Raw genomic sequence first — 25,362 nt, forward strand, 5'->3', positions numbered from 1 at the left:
TCCAAGTTGATCACCTTTATACTTTTCTACTTGAGGAAAACCTTTTATACCCCTAAATAATGCAAAATTAAATTAATAAAATTAAATAATATTTAAATAATATATTATTTAAAATATTTTAAAAAATATACTCCTCAGGCAGGCTAATCTGTTGATCTGCTTACTTGGCTGCATAATTTTTTCCATTCCTACCTTTTAGCATAGATGTGATAGTTACCTTCCATAAAGTCAGAGAGACACGCATGTTACAACTGAAGGACATCTGGAGTTGTCACTGAGATCAGAAGACTGAAAATTAGAATATTGAAAGCAGTCCTAATACTAAGCCTTTCAAGATGATATGGTACATATACAAGATTTCATGCTGATGTTTCAAATACAACTAAGATAATTGATTTACTGTCTTGTTCAACATAAATTAAACAAGCAAGTCAGCAGACTAACAACACATAGTATAAATAGTATGTCCTTCTGTTAATAAATCTAGAAAGGGGCTGTTCCGCATAATTTATAGTTTCCATACAGTGCAATATTAAAAGTGTATAGAAACTGTTGTAAATTCCTGATAAAATGCAAGTATGTCTGTTTATTATTAAATGTGATTTACAGAAGTTACACACTCTCCCCCTCCCCTGTAATTTGTGGAAGGTATATGGTTTTTACACAAATAACCACATAAACATTTTATTCAGCGTCAATGCAGAATGACTTGTGTATCGCCTTATCACCTACATTTTAGATTATCTTTTAAGCTGCACAGTCTCTCTGTTATATATTTTCAGAATTCTAAATTAAGATTCGAAAGGAAGATGAAAATTGCAAGGAAAATATAAATAAATAACATTTCAAAACTGAAAATGGTGTAAGTCTAACAGCTATTTTATATAAGAGATGCAAAGAAGACCTGCTATGCAGATTATGCCACCACTCTGTATTTCTCCACCAATAAACACCTGCTTAAATTAATATAGATGATTTTGTGACAGAACTGAGATAAATAGAATCACACTTTATCATGCAGAATGGGTAATCTGTAGCCTGTACTAATGATAATAATTGTGATATTTATTGTATTGTGTATAATGCATTGTAAAAATAATAATAATAAAAAAAGCTATTTTAATGTAAAGCAGAATTGGAGAGCCTGATTACCAGAAAAGTGCTTCCATATAACATTCTACTCATCTGCAAACCCTTGAGAATGGTTCACCAGTCACTTGCTCAGACAAAAATCTGATTTGTGGTAAGTTTTAGAAGTCAGGTCTTTGCTTTCTTTAAATCTTACAGTTAAGAAACTGAGAAAAAGTCATTCTTATTGAATGCTGATGTTTGTAATAAAGTGGGAACTTCCTGTTCAGTGCTCTCATTTTCAAACTCCCCTTCCCGTCTCTGATGGCTTTTATGATTTTGGATTGTAGCATTGCTCGGTAGAAATTCAAATATCTGCTTAGCCATAATGGTTTTATTAGCTCAGTTTACATGAATTCCTTTCAAATAGTTCAGACATGTGAAGTGAGAGTTGCTCAGTTTAGCTGATTTTTATTTGCACAGTACTGTAACGTGCACTTTTTATAATCTACATAGAATTACTTGTTGGAATGCAGTTTTGCTCTGTCTTCACTTGTGCTCTCCTCCTTTTTAACCACAAGCACATATTTTATCTGTTAGATACTGGCTCACTTAGACTCTCTTCCTGGTTTCAGATTTGGTTTGTCCTTCCTTGGTGCTTCTCTTCTGTACCAATTAAAAAACTTATTTTGTGAGCTTCATCTACAGTTTGTTTTCTCAAGTCTTCATTAAAGTTTGCTCTTTAACTGATTTCTTAAGCTATTTTATGTTTCTTTCAAGCAGCTGGCACATAGAAGTGGATGCCTGCATCTTTAGTAATACTCAAGGAAGTTTTGACTATTAACCTCTTGATATTAGATTGACATTGCCAGTTTAGACACTCGATATGCATAACTACCAATCCAACCCAGGGGAACTGTGTGGTTGTATTTCAATGTTATGTTGTCATCCAGAGTTCTACTTGCATTTGATTGCTGAGACAATATAGTAGTAAGGAGATTCCACAGTATTTGTATGCCTAAACTTCATTCTGTTTTCCTATTTAGATAATGAATAGCTGGCCTCTTAGGAAGGGCGTTGAGGACACTAAACATACAGTGGAAAGTGTGAACTCTCGAACTGTCTCTCATCCTGCCTTACTTCTTAGACTGACTCAACCCACAATAGGGAACTGAGTAATTAAAAGCAACTTTAATTCAGTTTAGGAACTCCGATATCTAAATATGCAAGAATTTAGAAAAGCAACGCACCCCTCCCCCTAGAAAAACCTTCTAGGGAATAGTAGGAAAAAGCACTATTTCACGAATAACTCCTTTAAGACAGTTGCTTAGAAACCAGCACTTCAGACTAACAACCTCTAAAATTATTTTTGCACATCTGCCCCCTCCTGTTGCAAAAATCTTGCTTTGCTGCTTTGCTTGTTTCACTTCTGCACACAATAAAGTTTCTATAATTTAACAACATCCTTCCAATTTCTGAAATATTTAAATTTTAATTAGATTGTTCTATGCACATTCCTCTTCCCATGCAAGTTAAAAATCTTACCTCTTTTTAGAGTTGGAGATGTTCCATTTTGCATTCTCTTTAGTAAAGAGAAGTCTTGACAAATTTTATGTAGAGATTATGTCAATCCACAACAGACTGGTGGAAGTCCTTTCATGTCCCCCTTGGTATACACATTGTATTTTTTTCCTTCAAATAATTTTTGCACATACATACATTGTTGATCAAGATACCTGATTGACTATATGAAAAAGCAAAGTGCATCAAAGCATTCTTAATTATTTAGTTGTAAATTTTACAATATAACCTGTAGTAGTAAATAAAAAGCATAGCTGGCATTTCCTCTTTCATAATAATAACCTTCAATAGACATTATTTTATATTATTCTTTAGGAATATTAGAAAGAAATGAAAAGGCAAATATATTGGAATGTGAGTAGTTGTTGCTGTCCTTTAAACTCAGTCCTTATCCTGGGACAACGTACAGGATCTACAATGTTTTCATTAGTTATTAACTGGTCTTGCTTTGCTAGTTTCATTCTAGAGACAGAAATATCACTGGGTATCACAAAGTATAACTATTTCAAATGACATATAGAACAGGTATAAGGAAATGTCTGTAGTCTTCCTTTCATAAAAATGCTTCCTTTTAACCACTTTCCCTCTTTTTAAGAACTCGGGTAATAAAGCTGCTGAATTGTAGTTCCTTTCTATAGGCAGATGATTAAACGTTCTCACCTTTATATAATACAATTTCAAATTTATTTTAAACATACTTTGCATGATATAAAAATATTGATCACAGTGAGCTTTAACAATTGTTACTGCTATAAACAGAAAGGCTGCACAATGGTTTTAGTGGAAATAAATTATATAGTCATTATCTCTTAAAAAAAATCACAAGAAGTAGAACCTAGGCTGTTTGGTCATTGGCAGAAAATAAGTCCTTATTGAGTTCTTTACAAAACATGAACCTCAGTTATCATCTTCTACATCTGCTTTCCACATCTTGAGAAAAGCAAAATGTGTCTGTCTCTGAAAGCCCCACAGGGTCTCTGGTGAACATTTAATTCCAAATATTAGCAAAGTTTCAGTTCTTTTTTTCTAATGGAAAAATGTACACCAAAATAGCCAGTAGTGCCCTCTTCACTAATTCATATGTGGTCTTTTCCAATATGTGGGTACACAGCGGCACACTTCTTCACTAAAATAAAATCCAGCATCACAGCGTTTTGTTCGGACTGTACATGGCGGTCTGTAACAGCTAAAGAAATGAAAAAAAAGTTGGCATTAATATAACATGATAATTTATATTAACACAGTGTAGAAATCTGTGTGCATTGAGACTGCCATTTCTCAATGGAATATTTAATTCCTACAATTATATATCTTTTAACTTCTGTTTATGTTGTTGCAACTACTTTTAATTGGACTATTCTTCACAAAAGACAATGAAAGAATAATGAATGCTATTGAAGAGAAATTATTCTACTGCAGTTCTTGAATAGATGTAACATATTGCCTGGTTGTAATCACAGATTTGTCTTTAGTACTTTTTTATATTTGCTTTTGAAAATGCAGTAATACTTTTATCTATTTAAATCTGCTTGTTATGACCTGCTGCATGCTGACAGCTTGAGGTGGCAATTCAGAATTGGGTGATGATCAGCTTCACTGTCTTCTTACCCAGGTCTCTTTCTCACCTTATTCACTAATGCAATAAACCTGAGAGAGGTTTGTTTATGTATGTTATATGGTGACTGATATTGAAAATGAGAACATACTTTGTTCAAGTTGCAAACCCCTCTAGCCACTCTCTGAGGGCAGTGGGGATACACCTACACTTGATAGTGCATCTATCTATGCAACAGATTACAGCCTGCATGTTTATGATAATTCTTAAAGGAAAAATAACAGAAATACTCCCTATTTGACAAACAAATTTAACAGAAATAGAGCATTAAACCACAAGCCACATCTACCTAAAAAGCAGGAGCATTTTTCTTCACAGATTTGTTGACTGAAAAATAGAAGTTATACAAAGATGGTATCTGTGGTTGTCCCTGAACTCTTCCTCTTTCTATTTAATTTTTCTACTAAAACAAGAACTTGACCTAAAATAACCTTACAATAACAATGCTAAATACTTTTTAGTGTATAATGGAAACAAAGTACAAGTCTGGGTGTTTTTTTTCAGATGCTGGCAATGAGTCAAAAAGCAAAAGTATATGTTTCAAATTTCAACACAGTTATACTTAAAACTCGTATTTAAATAATGTGTGCCTGTTCGTGAAACACTGATATTATGATCTATTACTATAATTCATACTTCAGTTCAAAGAAACTACTGTATACTATATTAAGGCTAGGTCACTATCCTTTTCTCTAGGCAATTCTTGTTTTAGCCTTGTGGCTACTTTTATTATTGTCGTAGATGAGTTAATATATTGTGTGCTTGTTTCGGATGCCAAGTTACCACTTCACAATAATTTGTTTCTGATATGAGGTCTGGATTACAGTTACATTAATTCAAGCCAGCTAGTTCAACCAACGAACCTGGCTATGAGGAAAACAATAAGGAATGAGGAAGACTGCAAATATGACATTTATTAACCAGTCAGATCTTGTTCAATGTTTTCAATGTTGTTAATCATAGATTATTTCACTGATGTGGTCTCTGTAATTAAGAGAGTAACATTATTTTGTGCCATTTAATATAGGAATTTGAGATCAGTATAAGAGATCATGAGGAACTCTCAAAGCCCTGCTGATCTTTTGGCCAATAAAGTTTGGAAACAGTGGTAAAAGGCAACAAAAAAATCACAATGCCACTTAAGAAAGCAAGCAAGTGAACTTTACTGTCTTGCACATTTGCCAGAAAATCTAATACTCTGAGTAAACAGGCAACCAGCAGGTGTGTTCTGGGAAAAAGGCAGAGATGCAGTGGATGAATACCTGGACTCACTTGCTTTTTTGCTTGTCTCTGCCCTGAAAGTTAGACTGTTTCATGTACTGAATGACCATAAAATGAAATAAGAGAAAGGAGAAAAAAAAAAAACCAAACGCCAAACACCTTCACCTACCTATGACATGTTGCATAAAATGAAATGCAGTCATGTAATCATTAAATGTGAGGAGTTCACTCTGCTTAGGATTTGTGCTTCCTATTGAACTTCAACTTTATTTGCAGGCCACAGCACTATAAAGCTTCTCTCCTATGGGAGTTTGTGTCTATCAGCAGTCAAGATCAGGTTACTGCAGCCTTATCCTTACTTGGGTCATTTTCAAAGAGCAAGAAAGCCCCTCTCCTCCTCTAAAAATGCTTTGCAGCTGAGGTGCATAGTTATCTGCCTCTGACAAAACTGACCAAAATAAATTCTTGAGGTAACAGCACTGGGTGAATAGCAGCAGAGTCATTGTAACTACATAAATGCAGTTTCCTAAGGAAACTCTGCTGAACAATAGACCAGGTTTTTCAAAAGATTTGGGCTGAAAGTTGTTTATGGAGTGCTTTCACATGAGAGATATCTGTTCTAATGAGGCCAATCTGAGCATGCTGGAGCTAAGATAGATGTTCAGTCAATACTCATAGTGTTGGGTGAGTCAGTGGCAACTTTCTCTTGATGGTCAGTAATTGTGATTATTTTGCTACTGAATGCCCAGGTTTATAATTTTGGGCAGTCTAACAAACAACTCCACAGATGAAACTGAAGTGAAAATGCTACTTTTAGTGGTGGTATTAGTATGACTACCTTAAAAGGCAGTATGGTCTACAGTGTGGGGGGTTTTGTACAGTGTAGGGTTTTTTGTGTGTGTTATTTGTTTTGGTTTGTGTTTTTGTTTGTTTTCTTGTTGTGCTGTTATGTGGGGTTTTTTTCCTGTTTTTGGTTTCGTTTGTTTGTTTCTCAGAACCTGAAGTAATTAATATTTTTATATCTAGACTTTGACTGCTATGGGTGTAGTAGTTGTACAAGAAAAAGCTCCTGTGATATATAAAGAAATTACAGAGGTTTTTCCTGACCAAATCCCATTTTAACTTATGAATGTGGGCGGTCTGTTTTACAGTTGTATATGTCTATTTTTCACAGAAATCATCCAGAGCTATAAGACTTTTTATGCACTCATAAATCTTTGGTATCAATCAAGTGGAATGAAAGATTAGTAAAAATTTAGGAAGCGAAAATGATTGATGATATCTCCCAAACTAATCCCTAAAATCTAATTAGGAATATTTGAGTTGTTTGAATTGCAATATTGAGTTCTTGGGGAAAAAGAGCGTGGGATTTTAAATAGCATTAAAAAGCCAGAGAGCTTGAACTTACAGCTCATTTTCAGCTAAAGAAAAAAAATCCCATGAAGTATTAGTACAAGAAACTAAACATGCTTTAAAATACTTATTCTGCCTAGCAGTTTTGACTTAGAGATGATAAAAGTCATAGAAGATACAACTGAATTGAAGAGAGGCTTACTGTTTACTTAAGATTACAAAGCAATTCAACAAGAGAGATAATGACACAAATTCAAAATTTTATACCTTAAATACAATGAAAGGGCTAAAGATACTAGTTTTTACCTGCATGTCTGGTGATGGAACCTTTTTCCTTTTAAGAAGCATTTATTGGGAGATTCTATACATTCACAGATGCATTTTGCAGGATTTAGTGGCTGATGTTTCGGACAGGTCTTTTTACATACACACTGGCACTTGTCTTCATCAAATTCCTTGTTGGGTCCACAGGAAGCGGGGAGAAGTTTGTTTTTGCACATGCACTGACATGATGATCTGTCTAATTCTTTGTGAGGACCACAGCTTGAAGGCCGCACACCTCCTTTGCAGACACATTGACACGTTTCTTCATCCAGCTCTTTGTTTGGTCCGCAAATATGGAATCCTTCAGATGTGTCTAGAAATACAGCAGAGATGTGGCACAACTATCAGAGTTTTGTGTCAACACATCCCGAATTTTTAAGGGAAGAAATGGTACCGAATTCATACATTTTGAGGTGTTTTAAGAACAAACATATGTCAAAAGACATGCAACAACTACCAATAAAAATTCAACTATTTACTTCTCATGCTTTTTAATTTCTCCTTTATGTAAATCAAAACATGGAACTACATTTAACAATTTAAGCAAGACTGCTTACCAGAATCCCCAAGGTGAGAAGAAAAACCAAAATCATGCTGTGCCAAGCATCTGCAAATTTGATTATTCCAGATATGATTTTTTGGACAGGTCTTGTTTGCCACATGACACCTGTGGAATGCAACATACTGTTGATTTACTACCATAAGAACCCAAGGGAAAAAAAAAAAATCAGGTGGTGATTGTGTTTGCTTCCCTCCAGTACCTTACAAAGAGCTTTAGCTCATTCATAATCTTATTTTTAACTCCTGTCAAGTCTATTACTAATTAAGGTTCTCCCCACTACAGGCACCTTCAAACCATTTGTTGAAGACACCTTCTCACATTTCAAGATCTAGCTCTAACTTCTAACAACTGATATTTTTACTTTCCTAATGCCACTTGGAAACAGATCTAACCCTTGAATGTAAGCCTCATATAGAAAATAGACAGTTATGAAAAGTATTTCCATTACAAACATCGCATAGATGGTAACAAGCATAATCTTCTATGGGTTTTTATTTTGCAGTACAAAAATGTTTTCACACATATAGACATCAAAAAACAGCTGCTGACAGTTTCTGAATTAATGCATAGACCAACCTCTAATTCCTAAAGCAAAATTAGATGATCAGATTCATTTCCACTTTATGTGAAAGTTACGTGACATTAACTGACTTTTTCTCATCAGCCACTCAAATCCTGGACAGTTTTCTTGAATCTAAAGATTTGGTCTTCAGCAGCAATACCTCTTCACTTTAGATATGAAAGACAATAAATTTGGTGCTCTTTACCAGCTAGTTTTGCAGTCAAGGCAGCGGTACCAGAGAAAGCAAAAAATCCTAACAGCAGCTCCTGTCTTTTTAAAGAATGACTGAACTTAGCTAGCAAGTGCACCACAGATAGATTATGCATGTGTTTTACCTCACCTTCCTTGCTTGTAATTTCTCTGTCACCACAGGTGGCATTACAACTTTTAAGAAGTCATGCCTAACTTCATGCATCCAGGCTGTGTCATTTATGCATTGTTTCTGTAGTATTTCTAAAATCTTCTTCTGATAAGGCAGCACATACATTACACATTTTAAGCACTTTCATTCCCCTGAGCACCATTACTCAGGCATTCAAAAATGCAGGTGCTAGGACATTTTTCTGTGATTAGCATTCAAGTATACCACTCCCCTTCACCACATTAAATGACTCTTTGCTTGTAAAGACTGTTGTAGTCTAACATCACCCTGCATTGTCTCATGTTTTCTCAGGCTGGTGTTTCCTGATTTCATTCAACTAATGATCTCACTCTTGCTCTCTCACTTGCACATATGTCCTCTTATCTGGCTCTTGATTCTGCTTGAGAAATGGTACAGGATAATTTACAGATATTGTATTCTGTTAGAAACAAAACCAACAACAACGAACTCCAAACAAACAAAAAAATAGAGGCACTCACACCTGGAGAAGCCTGGCTCTAGCTGGGAGTGCTTAAAACTAACTACAGATGGAAGTCAGGGTGACAACATGAAGAAAACACCGCACGCACCCATAAGACAATATAGGTACAAAATCCAAACTACTGAAAACCAGCAAATGGAAGTGGAACTGCTTGTTTCCAAATTCTAGTCTGGTTGCAGGGACAGAAAATTATGGGGGAGTGTGGCTGAAATTTTGAAATTACTTATTGTAACATTTTAGGAAAGTTCAGGAAGGCTAGGAAAAATATCAGAGGCAAAATCGCTTTGCAAAAAAAAATTCACTACCTCTTTCCAAATCATTGTCAACTCAAATCAAAATTAGCATGTTAACTTATTACCTGTCAGTGTTAAGACAGATAATGCATAAAATGGGGTAACATTTAATGTGTTCAACATCAAAATCACATCTAAAATATGCTTATTGGGTCTGTAAATGCTTACCTACCAACCACAGGACAAACAAGGTCATCACAGAGACTTGGATCTGAATTATGCATATTGAAGGCCCCCCTCTACTCCCCAACACCCCAACTGCTAAACTTCTAAAATAGAGTGACAATTTTCTAACTCAGTTGCACATCTTCATGACATTCTGTATAAACAGAGAAGAGTAAAACTTAAAATGCCATTAATCCAGGAGGTATTCTGAAAAACTGGTTAACGTGAACTGACATGCCTCAGCTCCACAAGTACGTAGAAGTAGCTACTACTTTTTAGAAGGAATAAAAGGAAAAATGTGGGAGAACAAGCAAAGACCTAGACTTTAATTCTCAAGATAAAGTTGTGCAGAAAATATATTTTTATATTAAAAAGATCAACTATTTGTATTCTATCTTACATGTCGTTTCTCTCTCTTAAGATGTGTCTGTGCATAGTGGCACCATCCAACCTTGAATTCTTATTAGATCCTGAGTGTTACTACGTAAAACCAGAGATTATGCTCCAAGGCTTTGCTTTTGAGTAATACGTAAGAAAGTCATTATTATATTTCTGTTAAAATTAACATGTACATATATACATGTACACATGCAGATCTGCTGCTGTGACAGGAAAGTACACTTCCAAGTTTTTGGCTTCACAATACTTTCATTAGCATTCAAACCTATAAATAAAATGTTATGGAAAAATAAGTCGAAAAGAAAGTGAGAACTTTAGTACCAATTAAAAAACCCTAGTGGGATTCTGAAAAGCATTCAGGCACCCACCCAGAACATGCAAATAGCTTTACTTTCCTTTCTAGAATCTAGAAGTACTCAGCTTGTTTGGTGTTTCTTTGTTTTTTCTACTTTCCTGTCAAAAGCCATAGATTTAAAACTGAAAGACAGTACTTAACAGTAAAGAAGGCCTGTATATATTCTGATTTAGTACTACTCTGTCTTGCTTTTGCTGAGGCATGATTCCTTTCTCAGAGGACAGCAGGACACACCAGCTGGGAGCGCTGGTCAAAGCCTTGTCTCTGTACACTCACTTCCCTCTTAACTGCAGGTACCTGCTTCCTGGCTAGAATAAACTATTGCAATGGTAATTACAACTGCTCTTAATCTGGAAGCACTAAGAAAGTGCCAACAGTCAGCATAATTTTACTTTATTATTGACTATTGGGTTCTGATTTTTTATGTTCTGTTAATTATGCAATTAAAATATTAATAGATTTATTTACTAATATTTTTCTAATCTACTGTTCATGATCCATGTTTTGATAAGCAAATTCAATAATTTGAATTCAAATAGAATATATTCTGTGTTTAGCTAGAACATGTCAGAAAACATTGAGACTTTTCCTCTCTCTGTGCTTTCATTCAGTTAAAGACCTGGTTTGCGTCTCTGGGTATTTTGCATTATTCACTTACCTCATTAAAAATGCTTACAATGAATTCTAGTTCATCTTCTAGTAATTGCTTCTTCCATAAAGTAACTGTTAGTCTGTTAGATATTTTTGACCTACTGAATATTTTTACATCATGAAATCATCTCTCAGTTCTCTAAAATGAAGGGAAGGAGTTCTTCAAGTGGCTTCAGTGCCAGATTTCTTCTGTGACCTTTTTCATTCAAAATCACCAAACAAACCAACATGCTAATTCTGTGGACTGTCAATTCACCTTTTATTTCCCCCTCCCATTCTGTTTTATTTTCACTTCTAGTTCAAAAAGATGGAGATTCCCTAAAAACAGGCCTTTTAAAAAACAGCTTTTAAAATAGGAAAAAAGAGTTTGAGAGAGAAATGTTGTCTACTCCTTATTTGCAAAAGTATTTTTATAGCTTTTATGATTACCTTTAAAAAAATAAAAGTATTATTTTATTGATATTTTCTGTAAGTCTCAATTGCATTGTTGCTCTTCCCATGAAACAAACCCCACAAATAACATTATTCTTCATGTTTAAATGACCTAGCCACAGTTTAGGCACTGTGTAAAAAGGTACTATATTAATTACTTTAGTAACGTATTTACCATGCAAAACATATTAGCTCCTTTGCAAAATGATTGTGAAAGCTTCCAGCAACATTTTAGATATAACTATATAGGCTTGCTCATAATGTGAAAGGAAAGACAAGTCTCATACTCACTGAGTTTGTGTTGCTGGCAAAGAACGTCTTATGATAGAATGAACTTGTCTGTAGACATCCAGCTTTGACATGCATCGGCAGGACGTGTGATTGGCAAAACTGACAGTTACAGGCTTGGGGCCATGAGAGAGAGGCACCGTGATCTCAAACAACTGTAAAAAGGAGAGCAAAGCAAATAACTTTTTTTGTAGATCAGTAACAGTACAACAAAAATAATGTAAGGACATACCAAAAAAAAGCCATAAGGAATTTAGGGTTTTGTTCTCTACCACCATTCAGTGCCATGTTCAATTATACCACTAGATATCATCATGTGCAAAATTAATACAATAGCTATGTCATGACAACATTTTTAGTTTTAAAACCTGTTACGTGCCTGTTTCCTTATTATAACATTTAAACTAATGTTCAAAGAGGAAAATGTACAAAGAACACATTTTTTCTAGAGGAAATGACTTAAAATTGGCAGCCTTTTAAAAAAAAATTAGAAGGTGCTTCAAAAAGTTGGAAAACAAGAATAATTTAAAAAAGAGGCAAGCTGCAACCTAGCACATCAGTTGCACAATTACAAAAGCTTGTGTAGAACAGCAATATATTGGATGTCTTGGATGACCAAGTTTTGAGCTACAGCATACTGTATTTCTGACTTTTCAGTATTTGTATCAATGTAAACTATACAGTTACCCTAATGGAATGCATCTTCAACTATTATATTTTTTTCAGGATATTAATAAACATTCACACAATGTATGTGAATGAATAAAATCCCAATTTTAGTGGGAAATGTAGTTCAACTGGTGGAAGAGGACAACTTCAGTGATAACTTGTGCAAAAGCTGAACATGTATAACAGACAATCAGGGAGACATCCTTCAGTGTTCAATTCAGGATATGTACTTTACCAAATTAATAAGGTTTCACTATAAGACTCAAATCCCAATAGTCTCCTGAAAAGGTAGGACAAATACTTGAGGTCAGAGCCTTAAAAACTATTTTTGGTAGTATTTTTAATAGGATAAGAGTGGGCTGTTGTCTTTTAGGTGTTTGGTCGCTTTTGCAAATAAATGTAAGAATATTTCTGCATCTTCTGGGGACTTTACTACCTCTAAAAACATGATCAATGGTTATTATTTCTGGTTTCAGTTGATGAGACTGCATAACCAGATTTGTAGCTGAAATCTATTTGCAATGCTTTTTTATAACTAATAACTTTACAGTATGACATACATGCAGCAAGCAAATGCAATGAAAGTACCGGTAATTTTATTTTTTTATTCAAAATATGAAGCACATCTACAGGATGTCCTGAAAATAGGATCTTGCCCTGAAGCATGTGAATGAGCCTGGGCACTGAGAAGCAGGTGGGTGCAGCAGTTTGGGGTGTATTCACCAAGTACTCACAAGATAAAAGGGCACTTGTGCAGCCAACAATAAAGCTCATACTATCAACATATCTAAACTACACAACTTAAATTTCAACTGTATAAAGCACCATCAACTCTGTTTTCACAAAACAAAGTTTGACATCATTTAGTGACTAGAGCTTTAAAAATGTTTAACATTGAGAGTGTCATCATTCCAGAGCTGAAACGGTAAAAGTGTCATATTTGCATTTTAATCTGTTATGAAAGATTACAATATTATTATTTTTGCTGCAAAAAGTAGCACATCCTTTATATTAGTTTGTTCCTTCCCCTCACCACAGTGTAAAAATGTAAACTGGTGTATATTTACTTCTGTAGAAGGAAAAAACAAAACAGAAAATATCTTCCTGCATCTTTCAAATACTGACAAAATACCTAGACATCCAGGGAGCTACCATGGAAAGCATTTCTGTTTTTAGAGAGACGTCTTGCCAAATCATATTAACATTTTGATTCTTGCTCCAACTGAGAAATAAATAACACTTCTCGAAATTTTGATCTTGAGTCATTAATAAGGGCATGAGTCCACATCTAGTTTCAAGTTTGGTACAAATAAAATGAATGTCTAATTATCACCAGACATGCCGCCAGGGTTTTTAACTAAGTTCAAAACCAACTTCTAGAAAGAGATTTTCTAATCAGCTTTTTATTACACTTATAATCCTTTTCAGCTTCCAAACCAGTATTGGCTCCTTTACCCTTATCTATTATAAGAAGTTCCTTTAAATTAATCACAAAAGGCATTCTTACGAAGATGCTTCATCCAAAAAAGAGCAATAACTGTAACACAGAGCTATCATTTTCATACTGACATGTTATATTAATATAGTTTTATGTATTTATTAATTTATTTTAAAAATATCCACCTAATTGAATGCCATCGTAGTTTTTGTTATAATGCACAAACTAGGAAATTGGCAAGGAGCAAGATGGTGGTGTAGATAAGGAGACAGAAAGGACTGTGTACAAAATAGCTTTCATTTCTGTATACAGTACAAATTTGAGAAAATATATGCTGAGTTCTTTGGGTATCTGTTTTTTAAATACTGATGTTTAAACAGATGGCAAAACTCACCTATATATGCAAGATTTGTATCTTTTTTTAAACAAGTTGTGCTTTCAGAAGGACAGTCCAGCTGTTGAGACCTCTGAAAATTCTAAGCCACCTAAAAGAGGACCCTGTCAGCCCAACTGTCCTCCTGTTTGGCTTCAGGACTACACTGAGAGAAATCTCACTAAAACATCTGAAACACCTGAAACATACCAATCGTGAGCAGAAACAATGATGAACATGAGTTATCTTAATCTACGTTTACCCTTCCATTTAAACTGCAAAACGTATCAGCTTAGAGGTGACTATTGCAAACAACTATTCCCATCAGCACTTCAGTGGTTCAATGCAAAAAAAAAAAGCCTAGTTAAATAATGTAGACTAGCTTCCTTGACCTCATTGATTTACCTTCAGTTTGTTCAACTAAATTCGCTTAACAGCAATATATTTTACATCACCCAATAGTACATACTGGTTATACATAAAGTAAAAGAAAACCAAAGCAAACTATTTATGTTGGAGATCATATTATATTATGTTATATTATACTAAGTATTACATTTCTAGTCCTCACTTTTGGAAAGTGCTTAAAATGATTCATGAAGTAGCATGTTAAAAAAGAATATAAACCAAATCTATTTTCCTTAATGGAAATGATGGAAGTGAAATACTGGGGTTGGAATTATTGATTTATTCTTCCTACACTTTTTATTTGTCTGCACATGTGTTATGGTTTAACTCCAGCCAGTAACCAAGCACCACACAGCTGCTCGCTCCCCTCCCACAATGGAATGGGGGAGGAAATAGAAAAAAAAACATCATGGGTTGAGATAAAGACAGTTTAATAGGACAGAATAACAATAAAAGAATATACAGAATGAGTGATGCACAATGCAATTGCTGACCACCCACTTATTAATGCCCAGCCCATCTCTGAGCAGCAATCCCTGCTGGCCAGCCTCCCCCAGGTTTATATACTGAGTATGACATTATATGGTATGGACTATCCCTTTAGCCAGTTTGGGTCAGCTGTCACAGCTGTGTCCCATTACAGCCTCTTGGCACTCTGCACGTTCTTGTTGGAAGGCTGGTATGAGAAGCTGAAAAGTCCTTGACTGCTGAGCAACGACTAAAACATCAGTGTGTTATCAACATTATTCTAATTCTAAATCCAAACCACAGCACCATACCAGCTACTAGGAAGAAAATTAACTCTATCCCAGCCAAAACCAGGACAACATGCTATTAGGATACCGTGTTCTCATGCATACTGAAAAAGCAGATATTTATTCGTCTCTTCTGAGAATAAAATTATATCAAGAAGAGACTTAACAAGAAATAAATTATTGAAAAGTATTCTGTTACAGAAAACATATTTAATACTCAGAATATTCCTGGTTTAAATAATCTCTGGTATTTTGAAATAAATAAATCTAAATAAAATCTACATTCTGCTCTCAGCTATGATAGCAGCATCTCTAAATCAAATTAAGCTATTTAGGTGTACGTGAATAAACTCTCAATATACACAAGCTGGGTTTGAATTATCATCTTAATAAATCATTCCAGTTTAGGTAAGATATGATATGCAGTACTTTCTGGTTTTGTTACCATCTCTACTTAATTTCTTGCTTATCTTCTTCATTCAATAGAACAATAAGCTCAACATCTGTTGTCACTACAGGGCATGTTTGGCAAGATGGAACAGACAAACGTCAATATCTACAAAGGATATTTTTATAAGAAATGCACCGTAACATGTGTATGAGACTGGTTCTTGACACCCTTCTTTTCTGGCAACATTGCTGGTACCCACACTGCCCATGTGGGTACCTTTACTTAGAGATCAGATGGCTTACATTTCTGCCTGATCCCTCATTTAGGAAAGGACTGCTTTTACTGTATTGTTAGAGGCCCAAATATTTTCTCCCTCCCAACTTCAAAACATAGTAAAAATTGGACTAATTCATGCTACAGGCAATAGGAAAAAGATATTTCCTTCAGGTCTGTTCAAGGGCCAATGCATAAAGACAGACATTCAGGACCAAAGACTGCAAAGAATGAGCTTCAGTGCCCAGAAGAACATGAGATCCAACAGCAATATGTATTAGGGTCATTTTTTCAGTGCAGAGCCTTTATCACTCACAGTTTTGAGAAAGATGTTAGTAATTATAGTAAATTAAATAGCAAATTAAAGTACATGAAATGAGCATTGCTGGAGTTTAAGACAAATACTCAAAAGTTAAAAGAAAAAATTAGACTCAATTTGTCCATGATGTCCTGTACTTCTGTGCTATCAACACTGCCTTGAAGTCTGGAAACCAGCAGAAAGCAACAATCAATGCCATATGCAATATCATAACTAAACAGTATTGTATATAACTAAACAAAACAACAACAAAAAAAAGACAACAAAATAACAGCTAAAGCTCTGTCCTAATCTCTTTCACATGATCTAATGTCATAAACATGTCAGTAACACACTATCAATCTCAGTGTATAACACATACTAATGAGAGCTCTATGTAAGTGAAGAGCAGCTGAAAACCAGATATAATGTATTTCACAAGAACTTAACGTGCCATTCAACCAGTGTGAGGCTGTTCTGCCACAGAAACCCAGCTTGCAGGTCTTCCGTTTTCACTATGTCTAGCATCTCTCTTCAAAGCTTTGTGTTCAGCCCTGTCTCTAACTCCGTTCTAAGAAAAAGCAGAACCACCGCTATTAGGTAGGATTTAAAGTAAAAAAAATAAGAAGTAAAAACAACACATCAAGCTGAACCAGGTATCTGGCAAAGAAAATTTCAACCCCTATTATTAAATAATCACAAAGGCTGAGAATGACCATAGAGTTTAAAATGGAGTATGTTGGGTAATCTTAATATTAGGCTCCTCAAACTATAGTTGCTTACCAACAAGACTATGTGTGACTACAAATGTTTTTCCCAATTTTTCTGTGTCATGAAACAATTCAAGAATCTTGTACAGTAAATGGCTTAAATGGAAATTTTGTGCTAAACCCATGACAGTCATTGGCACTATATGGAATTAAAACAAACAAACAAAAAATGTTTTGCTTGCAGGACATTTTTATTTAAATTATTTTTTAAGGATATGTATTTTCATTCTCACTGACCATTATAAAGATGACTTTGTATCTGACTTTCAACATACACAAACTTGAAACGTTCATCTTAAAAAATGGAAGAAGGTAATTTTTCTTCATATATTTAGATTACACAATCTGTAATAAGGTGTACTCCAGGCTTAATACTTAACCTTTGTTCCACCGCACCAGACAGAGTTAAAAGGCAGCATATTCTCTAGACTGCAATGGCAGCTTCTTGTGCTTGTTTTTTCTGCCTCCCAGCACAGATAGCTATACAATTAAATAATTTTTCAGACTAATACAAAGGTAGGTGAATAATTAGTTCACTTTTACAATCATGTGTGCAACTACAAAAAATTTGTTTCCTGTATTTTCATTCTTTTACAGGTCAGTTTTTTTATAAGCTTGAAGACCAGCGCATATGCTCTGTACTGTACCTCTCAGGTGAGAAGCACAATAAGAGGGCACCGGCCAAAGGTGTTCCTGAATTGCTCTACCCAACCAGACCTGGCCATTGGTACACCACAACCAGCAATTGCTGCAATGCCAAGTGCAACATTCTTTCTTCTTCCCAACCTCGTTATTCTTTAGCCATCCTTGCAAAAGCTTCCAGGCCAGAGCTGCGTGGTCCTGCAGACCACCCTGCAGTCAGCTCTTTTCAGTTCCCACCCTGGCAGTGCTCTTCCTTTGGCCATTTACAGAGCCGGACTGGACAACAGAAAAAAGGATGGGACCAGAGTCTGGTCCACAACCTAGAGCCCAGCATAATTTTAACATTAAAAAAAAGAATAAAAATCTAACAGCAGACAGAAATCTCTGAATGCTTCATCAAAAGCACTCCCATAATTCCTGTAAAAGAAAAGACATTCCCATATATTCCCCTTCACTGATCTTTAGGATGGCATGTATGTTTAATTTACTTCATTGATAGCTCCTTCTTTAGACTAGAAAGACTTCACACCATGCTTTCCAGAAAAAATGTTGATTTCTCCGCAAAGTATTTCTTTGCTTCAGTGGCTAAATTAATTTATTCACCAATATCATCATACACGCCAACATCCATTCTATAAGCACACATGAAATTATTATTATGGTCACTGACTGCTGAAATAGAAAATAATCAAACCTCTTATTTTCATATCAGGATGAGGGAAGCTTGTCATTCTAGTTTTTACATGTAGGATTTATGTATGATTTTTTCCCAGATTTACATTAACTACACTATGTTCTTCTGATGGACTGCAGTTTATTTTGGCAAGTTTCCCTCAAATCAATTGACTCGGTTTCCACCACTTGTGATCTTTGCACTTCCTAAAGTGTCAGTAAGTCTGGCCAAATATAACCAGCATAACAGAGCATAACGTGCCTAGAGAGCTTTTAAAGTTAGAGATAAGACTGATCTCAAAACTCGAAACATCTCTATACTGGAAAGAATGAAAATAAACTATTTGAAAAGTGGTACACCAACATTATTCATTCTACTATCTAAGGTTTTTTTTAGAAACAGTATCTCAAGGCTTCTGTGTGACACAACAACAGGTAACTTATCTGTAACAGTACAGTTAATCTCTGTTTAACATGCTCAGGTTCCTTATTCTACCTTTTTATATTTGAATCACTTCAACTTTTTTTTCTGAAATGTTAACAAATGACATTTGGAATTTATACTGATTTATCTCCCACTATTAATAGTACCTACTATATCATGACAATCATTAGACTAACACAGAAAAATGCATGAGAAAAGGCATAAATGGTAAAGTTCAAAACAACTGAAACTTCTTGTGACATATGCATCTCCAAATTGTGTCAAGGAACACCATGTACATCTCAAATATGGCAAACAATTTCAAGATGTTAGCTTGTTTCCTGTGAGAAAAGCTCCCCTAAATCTAATTTCGAACTGCTTGGAAAGACGTTTTCCCTTGAGGGACTATTACTGTAACCATGAAACAAGAAAATACAGGATCTTTACATTAAATGATCTGAAAGAAGACAAAAAACTGTCCATCCTGCCAGCCAAGAGGAGGAATGGAATGAGATGGCCCTTTGAGATCTGCTCACTGCTTCCCTTCTACATATTAAGCAAGCACCTATAGGTGGGACGTGAAAACGTACAGCAGACGGACAAGATGTTTTTGCACCAGGTAGTTCCAATCTTTGTAACTGCTGTTGAACTACTCATGTCATGGAAACATTGAACAGCTATTTGATTAATAATAAATTAGAGAAAAAAACCAACACAATGACACCACAAAACCAAAAATCAACCAACCACCTTCCCCTAAAGACCTTTATCAGACAAGCCACCACTTACAAAGTTGGGCTATTGCAGGGTCACAAATGAAGAAGAAGATCTGCTGCATCTTGTGAATTAGCCTAGGGGGTCTTCAAATATTTTCATAGATCTTGTACCACATCTTAATTAAGAAATTGTCTCATATCCCAATCACGATTGTATAAACACCCTTTTGCAACTACAGAAGCAGTTTTTGTGGGGAAAAAAAATGTATTAACAGCAAAGAAAAATGCTTTTCTATTTTTCTCTCAATAAGGTTTAGTAGACTGAAAGGAAGAATACAGTCCAAACTAGAAAACTATTGACCTCTCTCTAGACCACTACAGTGTTCCACAAGCCAACTTGAGAAGATCTGACATAGTCCATTCTCCTGGCAATCAATTATTTGCTTCCCATAAAAATAACTTGTATGTCTAGACCCCTTCTTTTTAATAAATTTGGTGACAGCTGCTATCAACTTTCTTTAGATTTTAATGTCTGGAACCAATGCTAGAACTTGCCCTTACAGTAAGATCTCCAGCTGAAAGGTTAATTTTCCATTAACCACATTTTCTGCACAGCATGAAGCTTATTTGATAGAGTTTATGCACCAAAAATAAAGCTACAAAAAATATGACTTATGAAAAAAACTAAATATGTTTGCTTGCTAACCAGTTGTTCTAATTTCATTCAGGAAACCAAAAGGAAAACGGTAGTGAAAATAGGTGTGTAGGGTACCTCAATTTCACAGAAGGGTCCTGAATCCAATATTTTTTTCTTCCTAATTCTCATCTGATATAGAGTAAGCTGTGGTCATATAACTTTAAAAAGATTTGAGATGATGACAGATGAAGAGATATAGCTATAGCTCCCTTCCCTTATAAGGATTTTTAAAAACTGCATTCTACCAAGTACTAGATAAAACTGGAGAGCAGAAGCAAGATAGAAAACTCAGATACTAAATTGCTTGCTTTTACAGAAAAGGTAAGGAAACAAAACAATGCTACCTTCTTTCTGATAAGTCCTTCAACATTTTCCTATACCATATCATTGCCAATGACATCAATAATTTAAAAAAGAAACTCAGTACTAACCTGAACATTTTTTACCAGGCAAAAAAATTACTTCACTCAATAGATATGAACAGAAAGATGAGCACAATGGGATTATTTACCCCAAACTGACATAGTGCTCAAAGACCAGGAAATCCATGCTAAATGCAAGAGCTCTCTCTGTAACTAGATCATCCTTTATTCCAGCAAGTTAAACTTTATAAATACATGTCCAAAAAAAAACCAAAAAAAAACCAAAAAAACCAAAACGAAAAAAACTGACCATACTTCTTACTTTATAACATGAAAATTTATTTGCATCTTCTAAACTATGGGAATTAGGACATCTATTTGTGGGAATAACTATGGACTCAAACTAAATCGGTGTTGTAGTTTTCCTTCAGTTATTTGAGTTACATTTTTCCTGTGCTGTGTGGCTGTATACCATTAGCTTAAATTCAGGATTGAAAATTCTTGGTAGAAGATATCATTTAGGACAAACAGATTTGCTGGGAAATCAGGACAGAAAATGTATTTTTAAAAAAAGAGGTTGGTTGGTTTGTTTTTTCTGTTTCTTTTACAACCTCTTTTCCCCTGTGAAGGCTCAGAGCACTATGAAATTTCATTATATTTCATATAATGACATTTCCATGGGCTACAACTTCATAGCTGGCTATACAGTTGTGTATCTTCCATATAAATATGTACTGTATCTTCAACTAGATGAATCTAGTTGAACAAGGAAGCAATATTTACACTAAAATTACTTTTCAAAGTATCAAAAAGATGAAGTAAAAACGAGAAAAAGCCCATAACCAACAAAAAAGCTACCAAATATTGTAACAAAAGCAAAATACCCTAGCAAACATCTCAAAGCATGACTATTTTTACATGCTTTGAGGGAAAATATACTGTGATAATTGTTATAACTACTTAAAATAGAATAATACCTTTAATAATTCCTTTAAAGGCATCTCAAAGGCTCAACACAATCTCTGCACACTCCTACCAGATCACTAGCCCTGAACAAGAAGAACAGAAAACGCACATACAGGTACATTATAGTAATATCGCTTAATGCAGTAAATTTCAGTTCCTAAAAGGCTTTATTTGCAACATTTATCCTGTCTGTGTATGTCTTAAAACAGTCTTCGCTAATAAAAACCCATGGTAGTTTTGAGAGAGTGCTTGCTTCATATGTCAGGCAAATGACAGATGCAAAAAACCCCAGAAACAAACAAACAAAAAAACCACAGGATAGAATTATGTTTCACGGATAATCTCAAAACTGAGAATAGGACATCATCTTTTAAAATTATTTTCCCCTTCCCTAAACAATTATATTTATATCTATACATATATATATATACATTTGGGGGAACAGAGTGTTAAACATTTTCTTCCAGGCAGTAGTCTCTTCAGCTGTTTTTCCTGTGTATTCTAGAATGGACTTTTTTTTTCCTTTCTCAAAGTAGCAATAAAAAGGTTTAAAATATGCATGATCATAAATGGATTTGCAGGGAGCACTTGGACTGTAATAAGAGTGACAACTTACTGTCTTGCTGATGTAATTTGTGCTGATATTCATACACTGGAGTCCTTCACTATTGCAGCAACCTCCACATCTGTAGATGGATACACATGGGGGTTTAAAGAAGGTGTTTGTAGTTGCTCCAAACTCTTTTCCCACATCCACACACACTTCACGTGGCATGCACTGAGTTTTTCTCCATTCAGTATCAATACCTGCCAAGTTACAGGGAATTTCATATGTTATAAAGTAACTGTTTAAAAACAATACTCTCCTGAAGTAAATTAGTAAGAATTTTTTTTTAAGTTTCGAACCAGAATATGCATTGCTAGGGTCCCACCCTTTATTCAGTGAAATACGTATCTCTGTGTTAATTTCTTCTTCATAGGGGTTTGACATTGCCATGGAGCAGAAGAAAATTCACAGTGGAGCTAAGGAGAAACCTACCAAGGATGGACGTATCTTATGACGTTCACAGTGAAAGCTGTACATGCTCTTTCTCCTATGCCCAGGGTTAGTCTCACCTTAAGTGAAGCCTGAAGAAGTACTGCACAGCTTCGTAATTTTAACAAGCCCCACACAGTATTTCATTTGGATACTATATATTAAAAACATTACATTTGATGCCTACACACTTAACATGAAATTAATTTGAATACATATTTACTTTGTTAACTACAAGTGTATAATTTAAAGGTTATTATTTAGCAATTATGTACACCATATGATTTAATCTGAAAGGTGGTACTTGTGCCCAGAATACCCACACAAATTTGGGCAAACATTTTACATACTGTTACTTTTGCCAAATGCAATCTTACACTAAACAGCCATGAGACCTGCAGCTGTACAGGCCCTTTATTCTCTTTTGGAGTCAATTTTTATAAGCTACTTGGCAAAAATGGAAATTTCACCTACCTTAAAGTCTCCATTAAGGTATACGACTTCCAATATCATGTCAAAAAATATGCCTCCCACTTTAAATCCCATGTTCCTCTGCCTCCAAGCACTTGCTTAAACTGTAAGCTAATTATATTCTTATCTGGGTCTTCTGAAACACTAAGGGCTATTGACATATTTGTTTCAAAGATGTTTTTTCTCGTTTCAGCATAATATCGTGACAGCTGGCCTCTTGCAACAAGGAAAAGCTACAAGTGGATTACTTGGCCTCCTAAAGCAATAACATGTAAGAGAAGAAAGCATCACCAGCTGTGACGTAACTGCAGAAAAAGAGCAGAAACAGTGAATGAATCTGTTAGTGCCCTCTTTGCTTTCTGCAAAATCATTACAGCCTCTACAAAGGAGGATTCCTTATACCCAAAGACAAACACTTAACTTGCTGTATCTACTGAGCCAAGAAAGTAGCCTGTAACTTTCTTACAATGGACGTACCAAAAATAACTCTGTGGAGCAATTTATTTCATTACGGAAGGTTGACTGCCAAGGATTTCATATTATACCCATGACATCAAATCAAACTGCTGGGTTTCGTTTACTGAGAATGCTTAGCTTTTAAAATATTTTTGACACAACTGAGAAGCCCTCAGATTTTAATTTATTGTGCGTTAGAATGTATTTTTTGTCCTGTACTTACTTTTCAGGATCTCTGCGTTATAGTGTGCTGCAGCAAATTTCAGTGAATCATCTGATCTCGTGTCAAAGCTGGAGTGTTCCCTGTTGTGTTGCCAACCTCCTCTCCTCAACTGACATTTGAACATTTTCCAGTATTCTGGGTAAAGTACTGTCATCAGTTCATCCACACTGGACACAGACCGCAATTGCTCTTCCAGGTCTTTGCTTGCATGAGCCTGTCAAAGTAACATGCAAGATTAATTACTTTCTCCATTACACAAGGTTTGCTGGAAACTAGCCTGAAAAACAACCCATACATGGTAAAATAAAGTTGTGCTCAAAGGGGTCCTTATTACAAAAACTGCTTTTGTTAGTCAATGACAAGTACTATAGTGACAGATACAGAAATGTTTTGCTTGTACCACTAATTCTTTATCACACTTGTAGTTCAAAATATCTATGTGAGAAAGGAACTATAGAATTTAGCTTATACAAGTACAGATTGCAGATTTTAAAAAAAAAAAAATCATTTTTATCCTTTATAGAAAAGTTTTCACGATAAGATTTTGAATGCTTAAACCTCAAAATATTTAAATGATATTCAGTTCATGTTATTTAATATCACATACTCTTAAAGTAACACCAAATTTTTGCTCATTTTCCCTTAGTCCAGGAAAACGGAAACACTCAGAAACACAAAAACAGTGAAATTAGAATAAAGAAGAAAACTACTTGTGATTTTGTACCTTTTTAGGGAAAACCTTAATGAGCAAATTCTATTAGAAAGCAATAACCCTTGAATCAATAGGAGTCAAGGACTTTAGTACTTTTAAGAATCTGAACTGCACACTCCCTCACTGCTAAGAATTTCAACTGAAGCTCTTCAGGACTCAAGCACTACACTCCTCAACCTGTTGTTTGAAGAGTACTCAAATCCTGTAAATCACTCTTTCGTATTTACTGTCTTTTACACAAACTCATTGCATTGCATTTTCTTAAAAGACTCAGATTACCTTATAATTTCTCACTTATCTGGAAGACTCCTCTGTCCTCTTAGATGAAACAACATCTTGCATCCAAGGACTGCTGATATTCCCTGACCTCCCTCTCTGATCCATGAATTGCTGACTTTCCAAAGGGAAGAGCAATACGGAAAAAGATAAATATTGAAGAACCTTTAGCCACCTTCTCAGCCTACGTGGCCCTTAGATGGCAGTATGAGACACAAAATATAGAGGTACACTTTGTAAAAAGTGTCTAGCAACTGGCTGCAGACTCTGTACAGGTTACTACAAAACCGTTGCTCTCGTCCAATAAACACATAACATATCTCTAAAACCAGAAATACAAAACTATAAAAACTGAAATTTAAGATTCCTTATCAAACTCCACTACTAACAAAAAAAAAAAAATTATTTCAGTTCAGTCATCTTGAACATTACACGAATAAAACAGCCCATTCTGAATGAGCTCACCTGAAACAAAACTGCTCTTTGTCTCACAAACAACTAAAAGGGTACAAAATGGCATGTGCTGTCTCATCCACTTCCTTAGCAGGTGTCAAGTACAGAAGAAATGCCTGAGGCTAAGGCAGATTCACAGAACTCATTTC

The 25,362-nt window shown here is 35.0% G+C and overlaps 1 protein-coding gene across 1 annotated transcript in view; it reads right to left on the bottom strand.

Moving 5' to 3' along the window:
* Window positions 1-3,310: 3,310 nt before the first annotated feature.
* The window catches only part of VEGFC (vascular endothelial growth factor C), a 79,619-nt gene continuing 57,567 nt past the window's right edge, over window positions 3,311-25,362 (bottom strand). The window contains 6 exon segments of the mRNA XM_082051879.1: window positions 3,311-3,835; window positions 7,145-7,475; window positions 7,720-7,829; window positions 11,736-11,887; window positions 22,203-22,393; window positions 23,773-23,986. Of these exon segments, the coding sequence (XP_081908005.1) occupies window positions 3,721-3,835; window positions 7,145-7,475; window positions 7,720-7,829; window positions 11,736-11,887; window positions 22,203-22,393; window positions 23,773-23,986 (1,113 nt within the window). The 3' untranslated portion in view covers window positions 3,311-3,720.

This window comes from Streptopelia decaocto (genome assembly GCF_964273445.1).
Source record: "Streptopelia decaocto genome assembly, chromosome: 4".
NCBI classification, from domain to species: Eukaryota; Metazoa; Chordata; class Aves; order Columbiformes; family Columbidae; genus Streptopelia; species Streptopelia decaocto.